Source organism: Theropithecus gelada, chromosome 2 (assembly GCF_003255815.1).
Source record: "Theropithecus gelada isolate Dixy chromosome 2, Tgel_1.0, whole genome shotgun sequence".
NCBI classification, from domain to species: domain Eukaryota; kingdom Metazoa; phylum Chordata; class Mammalia; order Primates; family Cercopithecidae; genus Theropithecus; species Theropithecus gelada.
The window spans coordinates 139,823,163-139,836,006 of NC_037669.1; the positions used below are offsets into that span (position 1 = coordinate 139,823,163).

Sequence of the window (12,844 nt, forward strand, 5' to 3'; positions counted from 1 at the left end):
GGTCTTGGATCTTAGCCTCATATTAACATAAACTAAAATATAAATATTGCTTAATAAATCTAGACAGCTTCACAAGAATTTTGCTGGGCCTAAAATTGTGATCTAGGGTTAAAATATAGGTGGTTACCAAGTGACCCGTGATGACTCAGGGACAGATGCCACAGTCTGGTGGCCTGTGGCTATGTGAAGTCTCTTATTGGGGATTCCCTCTAGTTCTTTTATTCCCACTTGTGGTGTCATAATTAATAGTGTGAGAGAAAGGGAAGGGGGAAAAGGAAAGATAAACCACCAGAGCCATTTCTTTCTCTCTTCCTCAAGTATCTCTTTCACCGACCCTGCAACTGCTGTCGAGAAACTTCCCCCTCCTGACCATTGCCACCACCACCTAATCTACTAGTCTCCCTGTTAGTAACCAGCTCCTTGAGGACTGTGTTGTTAATTACCTCCCTAAAGTGTGACATAGGAAGTACATAAGTTATATTACTTAAATTGTTGAATTCTTTTCACCTCCTAATGGTTTTCTTCCTCACATCTGAGTTTTTATAACTGGTCTCTTGACCATATCCTATGATTAAATGCCAAAAAACAAAATAAAAATTGAGTTTGATACTTTTACGATCCACCTGTTTCCCCATGGTTACTAGTATTCAGAAAACAACAGCAACAACCACACACTTGAAAATTTCAAAGCGGAGGAAGAATGGGTAGAAGCTGCAGTAGACAGGGCCCAAGATCAATAAGCACTACATTCAAAAAACAGGCAGGCTGAGTCCTCAGAAAAATGGGGGTCACTTGGAAGACATATTGATGACAACTTCCCACCCTAAAGGTTACACATGTGGGAAGCTTTGGACTCCAGCTCCTCAGGGCATACCCTGATTCTAAGCAAATGCCCTGTTGAAGACTAGCTTCAGGAAACAGAAGCAGCCCAAAGTTAAAGCTGGGGAAAACTGCACCGGCTCACAGCATGAGTTCCAGGTGTTTGGGAGAGGCACCTCCCCTGAACTAGGCAAGTTGAATTTCTGGAACCCTAAACTGAAATTTAAAATACATCTTTGCCATAGAAATAGTTTGACAAAAGCAGCTGGGGTCTGTGACTCTAGCAGTTCTCAAGATTTACGATAAGATAACACTTCTATGGAGCCTCTTGGGTTTAATTAATAACCAGGGTTTCCAAGGTACTGTTTATACTGAACTATAACTCAAGCATCCTCTGGGCTACTTTGGCTTCTCAGGGTTGACCTGATGACTTAATCACCTTGCTTCTGTGGAAAAGTACTTTCTAAACAATTAAAACTTTTGAATATGGCTTTTTATGCACTGGGGAGGCAGCTATATAGTTTATACAGTGACTACTTATCTAAGATGATTCATTTAAAATTTTTCCTATATGGCCATATATTTTACAACAGATACAACATCTTTGAAAGTTGGTGGCAACATTCTTTCTGCTATTTTGGGTTCACTCCTTGACTCATTTGTTGACTTAAAATATAGTGATTACTTCTGAGTACTTACTGTTTTAGGCCCTGTACTATAAATTTGTCTTGGATATTCATTTTTATTCTTAAGTACTGCTGTTAGTTATGTTTTCTTTGTCGAATCCTTAGAATATGCATATATAAATTAAGAAGCAGTGTTTTCCAGCAAACATAACGAAACAATTAAGAGCACAGTCTGTGAAATCAGATTACGAGGTTTCAAGTCCACATTTTACTACTGACCTTGCATGTATTACCTAACTTCTCTGTATTTCAGTGTGCCCATCTATGAAATGGAAGTAATACCAGTAACTATCTCGATGAGATTTTACAAGGACAAAATACCATGAAAAAATGAAAAGCACTGAAAATACTGATTGATATATATTAAGTTTCAATAAATGTTAACTCATCTTGTTATTTTACTCCATACAGAAAAAATAAGGAAGTGTATTTGTGGAAGCAGCAGAAATACAAATCAGAGTAAGTACAGATTCTTTTGTCTTATAAAATCGTTTGGGACCTGTTTTATGACATGGTATTTCTGCTATATTCCAGTTATAAAAATGTGACTGTGTATATAAATACGAACAGTAGGCTGGGCACCGTGGCTCACGCCTATAATCCCAGCACATTGGAAGGCCAAGGCAGGCTGATCACCTGAGGTCAAGAGTTCAAGCCCAGCCTGGCCAACACGGTGAAACCCTATCTCTACTAACAATGCAAAAATTAGCTGGGCGTGGTGATACACATCTGTAGGACTAGCTACTCGGGAGGCTGAGGCAGGAGAATTGCTTGAACGTGGGAGGCGACGGTTACAATGAGCTGAGATCACACCACTGCACTCAAGCCTGGGCAACAGCGTAAGACTCTATCTCAAATAAATAGATAAATAAGTACAGTTATAAGAAGACAAAAAATGAAGCTCTTTTAGTTTTCTCTATAAGGAAAAATAAATCCATCTGGGATATGCCAGGTTTTACTTACTAAATAACCAAGACAGAAGTGATGACAAGTTTGTTAAGATGAGAAGACCTCAGTTTCTCTTCAAAAGTGGTCTCTCCTCAACCACCTCCCTTACCCAGATGCTTTTCAGAGAGATTTACTTAATTCTGGAAGTTTTATGAGGGAAAAAAATAATCACTCTTTTATTCCAGAAATGGCCCTCCTGAACATCCATTTCCATTCTCCCCTTCTGTCTTACCTACCAGATGTCTGATTTTAATCAAGGCAACAGTTTTTTTAAATAATAAATAAAAACAAAACAAAGCAACATACAAAAAAAATACTTCCTAGCAATCCCTGCTACCAAAATCAGTCAATAAGAGACTGAAAAATTACTGGGTGAAGCTCAGAGAACCTTCGCTTAAAAAGAGCCTGTCTGGGCTGAGTTACAGCGTCTTGCCTTTTCTGCATCCTGTGTCCTAGACTAAGGATACGATGGCTGACACTGCAGTGGCCACGCTGCAATTTTGAAATAATCCTAAAGTTGGAAGCCATGTGCTCCTCAGGAACTAAGAGAGAAGGAACCTGAGTTCCAATGACTATAGAGTCACCAAATAGATCTAGACAACTGACTGAAATATAAACCCCTAATTTGTTTATGCCAAATGCTGGGGATGGGGGAGGTGTCTCCGTTAGGCAAAGCTGAATCTAATTTTTCACAGACAAAATGTCTAAATCACTTCTGTGTGACCATGGAAAGACATACATAAGATCTGAACCAACAGTTCTGAAGATGGACAATTAGAAAGCTGGAAAGAACTCAGAGATAACAAAACAAGAAAAGTAATGGTCAGAGATGGCCAAGGCCCTCAGGAATCCAGAGGACAAACAACCTGTCAACCAAATTAGAAGATATCAGGGGTTATACTATTTAGCAATTATCAGGAATTTTCAAAACACAAGCTCACAGCATAGAAAGTTTTATCACTAGTAAAAAAATCAAACTTTATCTCAAAGTGAAAATATTTCAAACATGTGCCAAAAATGTAGGGATGATGCTGCACGTAGATGTGCATTTTATGATACTTGTATAAGAAACAGTATTAAATAAAAACTCTGTAGTTGTTGTTAGTATATTATAAATGAGAAATTAGCATAAGAAGTCCTCACTAGAATCAAGTTTTACAGTAAAATTCATGAAGAAATTACTATTCTAATAATCTATTACACTTCAAACAACTCAGAATTTCTATCAAGCCTTTCCAGTTGCTTTTACTTAAGTTGCTACATGCTAATAACTATCATTAGTGCTAAATCAAAGGCCATCTATCTAGTTACCCACTTCTACTGGCAGTCATGAATTTTGGCCTAGCTGTTAACATGGAAAATTGCTCACCTATCTAAAAGCACAGGATGTAGTACTGCTGAAGTTAAAAAAAAAAAAAAAAAAAAATCAAATTTCCTCAATAGGATCTCTTTGTAAGAAAATAAGAAGCTTTGTCTAAGTCTGTGGGAAGGCAGAGACATTGCTCAGCATGAAAGGTAACGGATTAGCAATGTTGATAGCCGAAATCCTCTACTTATCCTTGGCAAGGAAAATGACAAGATAAGCTTCCCAAACTAGGTCCCTAGGTATCTGTGCTAGGTCTGAGAAACATTCCATTTCTCACCTTTCACGTGAACTGGGCGTATGTCATACAGTTCTTCAAAAGACAATTCACCCCACACAGCACTGTCTCTTTTAAGTGAGAAACAGCCTTATACATGAAATTGTTTCAAGGCTACTCCATGGAATTTTGAGTAGCTTCAGACATCTGAATTACAACGAAACTGAATTCAGCTGTAAGTGCCACATTGCTTGAGGTCTAAATTGTTTTTAGTTTGTCACACTCGCACAGTGAAGCAAGATTTCATGAGGAAAAAAGTAGAAGCAGTGTACCAAAATCTTATAATATGAAGCAAAATAACTAGTTCTAGAATTACAGCAGCAGGTAGCTTGATTCAAAACATGGTTTAAAATTTATCTCATAGTCTAAGAAACCTTTACTCATTAAAAAAAAGTTTTCTAAAAAAGTTCTAACAATATAAACAGGCAAATGAATACAATTACTAGCTTCACCAAAGTAACTGCAACTATTGAGAATTTCATTAAAGAATGGTTTATGTCAGAGTTGATACACTGCAGCATATTCACAGGGTATTCTTTACAAAGCTGCGAAGTTTCTGCTTAGGGAGCTTTTATATGAAACACACTGCTGTGCAGGTTATGCCTTATAGTTAGTTCATCTCCAGAGTCATTAGGAGAAAACAAGGAAGTGATATGTCAATCTGTCACGGAAAAACACATTGAATATATGTGCCAGCACAGTATATATAATAATCTGTCAAAGTTTTAATACATGGGAGATACCAGTGGTAAAAACCAAACAACAAAAACAATTCCTGGTAACACTCATTCCAATTAGGACCCTACTAGATCAAAATTTTGATTGAAAATTGCATATTTAGCCTAAAACTGGCAGATATTTTATCAAGATTATCAGTGAAACTGGCTTTTAAAATACGATGAAAAGTCTATGCCTGGGGCTTGGAAAGAACAGCAGCATCACAGGCAATTTCTGGACTGAGGGTAAACCATGCTAGCAATAGACCATCTTCTAAAATTTAACTATAAACATCTTTGGGACTACTTCTTCATGTCTAGTTATGCCAACCAATCCATATGTGACCATCTGGATACTTGATTTGCCTTACTGATTTTGAGTGTTTTAGTTGTTCATTCACCTGTATGTACATATATTTGTGTGCCCTCTAATACCTAATTTCCATACTTCATATATTCTGCTAAGTCTGCAGAGGCTCTTTAAAACTGTTCTCAGTGTCCTTGATTCTATGCCACTTTGCAGTGGAATCTGATTTCAAATTTGTCTATGATAAATCTGATCAGGGGTGCTATTTATAGATAGATATCATTGTATATAGCAAAAATAAATTTTAATTATCTTAAATAAAATTGTTCAATTTGATAAAGGAACAAGTGACTAAAGTTTTCAAAGGTAAAAGAATTTTGCTAGATTTTTTGCTAGAATTTTGCTAAACAGTAAATATAAAGGTTATATTCTCTTCCTCCCATCCCTAGTACCCGAAAAATGAACAGGTATTTGAAATAGAATTCAGTAAACAATAAGTCTATTTCTGTTGATCATATCGTAAAAGTTTTTTTTTTTTGAGGGTATAAATAACTTGGCAAATATTAAAATACATTCTGTAGGCTTTCTTTACATTGACTCCCTAAATTTTAGTTGACAGCTCATGACTGAATAGGCAATTTGTCATTAAGTATTATTTGAAACATCATTTTTGAAATATAATTTTCTAATGGTGGCGTGCAGTGTTAATATTTTTCTTTTCTTTTTTCCTAAATCTTTCATAGGCCATAGGGGAACATAATCCTCTTTGGCATCAAATAATGCACCTTTGCAAATGTTCTGGATTTCTGAAATAGTTAATACACCTAAATCTATAATCTGTAAGCAATTTAAGTCTCAGATTGAATATACACTTAAACTATCATAAATTAAAACTACAATTATAAAAGGAAAATTAGAGAAATTAAGTATTTATTGTTTATATACTAGCACACATTATTACAGCTTTTGCTCTTTTATTGTTTTCATTCTAATTCTGATATTCTTAATAAATACCTACATTCCTTGTTATCATGTATTCCCATTTTACTTAGTAATAGATTTATTACAATACAGAATTCTACATTTTCATATGGTATATTTAAATCTAATTATTTAAACCTTAAAATCATCAGTATGCAACTAAAATACTGTCAGCTAATTTTCTTCCCATTATCTTTGTAACATACCAATTGACTTCTTTTACATAAATGAATATTTTCTTGAACTGTTTGACTTCTGTCTTTTTAATGAAATAAATTCTCCTCTTCTAACTAGAAGTCTGCTATTAACGTAAGTCACCTGGGAGCCTGGCCAAAGTCTGAAGCAGCACAGCTGAAGGGTACAGCCATTTCATAGGGTCCTCTCAGAGAGTATTTGGTTTGCTTTCCTAACTTTCTAAAAATAGTAGATTACACAGGCCACCTCCATCTCATGGCTCAAGAACTCAGAAAAGGCTGGACTATGGATTTAAGCAATACACAGGACACATTTTATTAAAGAAGTCAGGATATTACAAGTTTTCTAAATTTTTTTCCATTTACTCTGTGAGAGAATGCAAATGATCTAGCGGTTATTGGCATGGAAACCTCATAACGCTCCCAAATTTCAGAACTTCAAGCATGAGTCATACAGTTACTTTAACAGTTTTAAAATATGTTTTTGATCTATTTTAGCCACAAGACTGAATACAAGAGGACTGCTATCTGAAGGGAAGGATTCTAAATACTGTACGAAGAATCACATATGTCAGTTATAAATATATACACATACACACAAGAAACATGTTTTTTAACATAAATGCTTAATTGCATATTCAAAATTGTTTTAATTCTTTACTAACATTTAAGAAGCTTTTTTCCTGGGTATGAAGCTCCATCATAAATAAATTTGTGGGTTTTTTTCCTCTTATTCAAATTTAAAATATTTTACCACGATTTAGACACTGTAATTTAAATTTAAATTAAATTCAGTTTATCTTAGAAAGACAAAGAAAAAGGACAAAGTCTGCATTGATTAGCTGCTGTAATGAGTTCATTTCATAAATACATTTAAAATCTTGAAATTATTTAAAGTCCTTGATGTGGCAGTTGAATCTTGTTAACCACACAGCATGGCATTAAGCAACCTTGCTGCTTTACTCAAAAAGGGACTGTTCTGTGGCCATAAGTGAGCAGCAACTAAAAAAAGAATATATTTTGAGATGGAAAAGTAGCAACTGAATATTAATGTTTTACAATGTTTCCAAATGTTGTAGGGGCAGGTCTTCTGTGAAACCACTCAATGTCACAGCAAAATTTAATGTCCTTTACTTTGCAGCTACGTGTGCACCATCAACTGTCTGTAGGATTAAAAATTGGATTTACTATTAATTGGGTCAAAACAGGGTTACTTATGGCCACAGCTGGTTACCGACAAGAGTAATTAGCTCTCTGCCCCTCATTTTATGGGTCTCAGTCTCTAATTACACCTGAATTCAGCCGGCATGAATTTAGGAATACACATTCACGGAGGTACAACCACTATGCCCTTCACTGATGCCTCTCAAAGGAAAGGCTGAAGAAAGTCTCAATGGGAGTTTATGACTTTTGCTTATTGATCTTTAGGACTATGACATTAAAAATAATCTAATATTTTAAAATATTTTTGTTGTTAATACCTCCTTTCTGTTCAACTCTAAAGATCATGTTCTTGGAATCTTTGCCAAAAACTTTAGCAAAATGAACAGCCTAAACTGGACCAGGAAACAATGAACTGAAACAATTAACTCATAACTCACCCTGATGTTATTAAAGATTATTATAGCACTATATATTTGTAAAGACAAGATGGACTTATGAGACTTTTACTTGTCTACATATGTAGAAGTGATAGTGTCTTCTCCTCAAAGCTTCAAAGAATTAAATTAGGACATTAATATTCAAAAGCAATTTGATTAAACCAAGTAGGTTGAAAGTACCCAGGAACACATTTCTAGTCTTGACCTTGTGTGTCAAAATAAAGACATTTATGTTATCTTTTAAAAGACTCATTTTCAAATATGATACTTGAATTACAAATGCAATGACATTTTTGAGTGCCAAGAAACACTCAAGTAAATATTTTAGTATTATGGTGCTCACAAAAGCTAACTTTTAACATTTCTAGCTAAGACTATTACAAATAAAAAAATAATCACGATCTAACAGAAAATAAACTGCTAATTCACTTTAGAATTTTTGAAGTTGGAAAAATCCAATAAACAATAGTATTTATGAGTTTCTGCTTATGTATAAAACTCACATTCAACAAAGTTTGTCCCTCAGGTAAGGTGCTGTAGCAGCAGTTCAGCACCTTACTTCTAGTTGTATTTTCCATAAAACACGTGGCTCTGGACTTAAAATGCCGACAAAAAAAGAAAATGCAAAATGTCAAAATATTAAAAGAGTTAAAAGTCTATCCAAGTTTAGCTGATTTTAAATGTGCTTGTCTTTTGCAACTGTACAATGCCTTTACCAACAAATAAAAATCATCTTCATTCAGTTATTGCCACGGCCTTATATATAATATATGCATTGGCTAAACACTCACATGTAGCTACATTTACCATTTCCAGGGACAGACACTCACTTTGCCATTACTAAGTGAAAAACATGTCAATACTTTCTGCCCTAGCCAAAAAAAAAAAAAAAAAAATGGAGTGAAAGGACTGATAAAGTTATTCATAACAAAGTTTGGCCAGACTTGATTCTGTTGCTTCTTGTAAAGTTCCCCAGCCCAACATCATCAACACACTGTGTAACTAAACTATGAACAAAGCAATCCATAATCCCAAATGCAGAGAACTGTTATGTCCATATCCCCCTTATTCAAGCATTGAATATCCTTAAAAGAATATAATAGTTACTCACTTTCAATGAATCAAAGCAGGCGATTACTCGTCCATTTTCAACTTGGCAGCTTTTCGAAGGATGTGCAAATTTACATTCCGTGTCTGGCCGTGAGCAAGTCCCCCTCTGGAACTCTCTACATACTTCCAGTGTTAGCCATTTTGTGTCCCGAATTGGTGTGACACTAACAGCCATGTTTAGATTTTACAGGTAGTTAAATGTTTCAGTGAAACCAACAAACCCAACCCCCCCAAAAAAGAGCAATAACCAAAAAAAAAAAAAAAAAAGCTGAACTGATGATGAAAATGTCCCCTCAAAATACTTTTCCCCACTCCCTGCTTTAAAAGTACATGGAAAATTGTGTCGTCAATATCAAGGAAAAGATCTCCCACTAGAAATTCACAGCATGAAACTGTTAATTCAAAGAGGTTTTGGTTTTTAGAGAAATACTAGGATTGTAAGTAGATGAACGTTTAAAAGTAGGGCCTGGTATCAGCCTTGTGCTCTCAGTAACCCCTTCCCAGTGCCAATTTGGAGCCCAAAATGCAAGCATGAAAACGTGGCAGACCCTTTGACACCGAATTTCCAAGCTGCTTTCAGCAAAGTTGTCTGAAAGGGAATCTCCTCACAGCTGAATTTGCAATGGAGTTTGGTGGTGCAATCGGTATTGATTAGTTTGGCATAGACAGATGCAGCAGTTTAGAGCAAAATCGAGAAAATGATTTTTTTTTTTCCTCCTTGATTTCCTGGCAGAAGATATCTTACTTTTTCAGCAAACTTTTCTTTTAACACTAAAGCAGCCTAGGGCAATGCCAGATACTTAGAGCTTTTCTCTTGATTATAAGTAGAAATGGGGGTGTCTGGGCTAGAGGTGGAGGGTGGATGTGCTGTCGTCACAGTCTAGCTGGCAGCAAGCAAGGCAAAAGCAGAGACTGCTCTAGAAGCGGTTCCAAGCAGCAGAGACGTCAGGAAAGGCACTTCTTAGTACCAACCTGTAGAAAAAAGAGATAGGTTAAGATTTACTAAGTAGCACTTCACTGATGTCCTACAGTATCACAACCTTGCCATGTGATACCAGACTAAGTAATATTCAAGTCAGCCTCTCTCTCGCCCTCTCTCTCCCACACATACACACACAAAATACTTACAGTGAGGCATATTGCAGCCAGCCATCGTAGATTTATTAAAAAAAGGGGCCGTTTCCCCTTGTGAAGCAATGCATGATAGAGAGATAACCAATCACAGATAGTGTTGCAGCAATATTCTGGGCAGAAAGCCAATAGTGTGGGTTGTCTTATGAAAGGTCGCGCCTGTCAGACGTTCATTACTATGCTATAAGCACAGAAAATGTCCATCAGATGTGACTTATTCCACTGCAAGAGGACGAGCATGTGGGTTTTGAATTTACCCAACATGCAGTTAGTGGACTAAACCATGTTAGTTTCAAAACAGCTTCTCAGACAAGTCTAAGCACTTGAAGATCATTGCCGGGGAATAAAAAGTAAGGTTTAAAAATTGCAGCTGACTTCCAAGCTGCTTTCCCTCTGGCTCTGTGCAGGGACGGGCACTGAACAGCCTGCTCCTGCTGTCCTGACACGTGAATAAAAAAGGAAAGGGGTGTTTACAAATGGTACATTCTCCTGACCTATCCAATTCACTTCCTTCTAAAGCCCAAGTCCTGCCCCTCCACTGAAAGCAGCACTCATACTGTAAAACTATTCCATTGAGCCCGCAGACACTTTGTCAATATATCACAGGCAGGCAAGATATGAACAAAAGCATCCTTTATTCGTACATTTTTAAGGCAGAAGCTGAGGTCATGTGGGGAAAATAAGGAGTGCAGTGTTGTCAGTGTGTCTGGTAAATCTGAAGTCAACCTCAAGGGAGAAAGTGATTCCATCGCAGAAACATTAAATATTAAGTGAGCAATTTGATTTGAGCAGCGTGATGCACTTCAGAAGTACAATTCCAAACAAAGCTGGAGGGTGGGGGATGAGGGATCCCCTGTTGCCTGGTGATCAGTTAACTCAGCACCACAAGACTACTTAGAGCAGGGCATTTTTACTTTTAACAACTTACTTTCTCTATCAGGATTTTTCTTTTTCTTTTCTTTTCTTTTTTTTGAATGTCACCAATGAGGAAAATAAGGCTTTAAAAAGTAAAATCTTCACATTTTAAAGAGGCAATAACACAGTATGATCACTAGTATTTGATTATACTTCTTCATGAGCCAAAATTGCTCTATTGGCATATGGTATGTTTATAATTTTTGGAATTAAAGTACAGGATATAAATACATATGTATGTTAAAAAACATGAGCATCTAGAACTTAAATCGTTTAAGATTAATATTGCCATTTTAACACTAATTTTCCTTTAAAAAATTACTTTCCAAAACTATTTGGAAAATACTACAGTAAGACTACAACTTTTGATAGAGATTAAAAAAATCAGTTGAGCGTGGTGGATCACGCCTGTAATCTCTGCAAATTGGGAGGCTAGGGTGGGTGGATCACGAGGTCAGGAGTTCAAGACCGGCCTGGCCAACATGGTGAAACACCATCTGTATTAAAAATACAAAAATTAGCCAGGCGTGGTGGTGGTGCCTATAATCCCAGCTACTCAGGAGGCTGAGGCAGAAGAATCACTTGAACATGGGAGGTGGAAGCTGCAGTGAGCTGAGATTGTACCACTGCACTCCAGCCTGGGTGACAGAGCAAGATGCTGTCTCAAAAAAAATAAAAGAAAACAAACAAACAAACAAAAACAACCATGGCTGGGCACAGAGGCTCACACCTATAATCCCAGCACTTTGGGAGGTCGAGGTGGGCAGATCACAAGCGAGGTCAGGAGTTCGAGACCAACATGGTCAACATGGCAAAAAAAGTCTCTAATAAAAATACAAAAAATTAGCCAGGCACGGGGGCGGGCGCCTGTAATCCCAGCTCCTTAGGAGGCTGAGGCAGGAGAATCACTTAGAACCTTGGAGGTGGATGTTGCAGTGAGCCAAGATTGTGCCACTGCACTCCAGCCCGGATGCAACAGTGAGAGAGTCCGTCTCAAAAAAAAAAAAAAAAAAAAAAAACCTCATCCACAGTGTTCAAGAAATATTTTGGTTTTCAAAAAAGTTTCTAGGTCCTAATGCCAGTTTCTGTATTTAAAAAAAAAGGTCCAGTCATAAAGTGTAAGCTGTGTCTGTCTTCCTGAAACTTTGTTCTGCATAAAGAATTACTTAATGATTTCATGCCTTGAGAATGGACCACCTGCATGGTCAACAATCTCTTTAGTCCTTCTCTTCAGAATCTTCAAGTGCCTCACCTGTAACTATTTTCTTCCTCTAAAGCCAGCTAAGATGTCACTTCCTCCAAAAAGCTACCAAGATGTCATTACCCCCATCTCTATTCATCCATATATTAAAATACCGCCTTCTCTGACTTATCTCTGCACCTATGCCCTATACAGTGTTTTATTTCCTTATATAACTGACCCACTAGACCATATGGTTTTAAGGACAGAAAAAAATATTATTCATCTCAGTGACCCCATGGCTTACATAGTGATGCAAAACAGATGGAGTTCCAAAAATATTGGTAAATTAAATTATCAATTACTGCATCAGGATTTGGATTACCTCTAGGGTACAAAACATACAAACACATACACATGAACACATATATGAATACAACACATAAACACACTGAAACATACACTTGAACACACACACGCACAATCATTGCCTCTAAAAATAATGTTCCAGGGTCACGTAGGCCCTTTCAAAACTGCCTCACAATCTAGCTCTGTCCTTGTACAGCTCCCTATCTCATTGCACACAGCAGCTTTTCTAAAACTTCATTACTCTTTC

General features: G+C 36.7%; 1 protein-coding gene across 11 annotated transcripts in view; it reads right to left on the reverse strand.

Annotated features, from left to right (window-relative positions):
• The window catches only part of MBNL1 (muscleblind like splicing regulator 1), a 197,284-nt gene that overhangs the window by 156,432 nt on the left and 28,008 nt on the right, over positions 1–12,844 (reverse strand). For 8 of the 11 annotated variants that reach the window (XM_025374617.1, XM_025374612.1, XM_025374646.1 and 5 more), the window contains exon 2: positions 9,004–9,974. The exons of 2 other annotated variants lie outside the window; for them this stretch is intronic. In XM_025374617.1, coding sequence (XP_025230402.1) covers positions 9,004–9,177 — 174 coding nt within the window. In that variant the 5' untranslated portion in view covers positions 9,178–9,974. Of the gene's footprint in view, positions 1–9,003; positions 9,975–10,130; positions 10,372–12,844 lie in introns of those variants that run through there. One more of the 11 variants, XM_025374633.1, reaches the window with a different exon arrangement.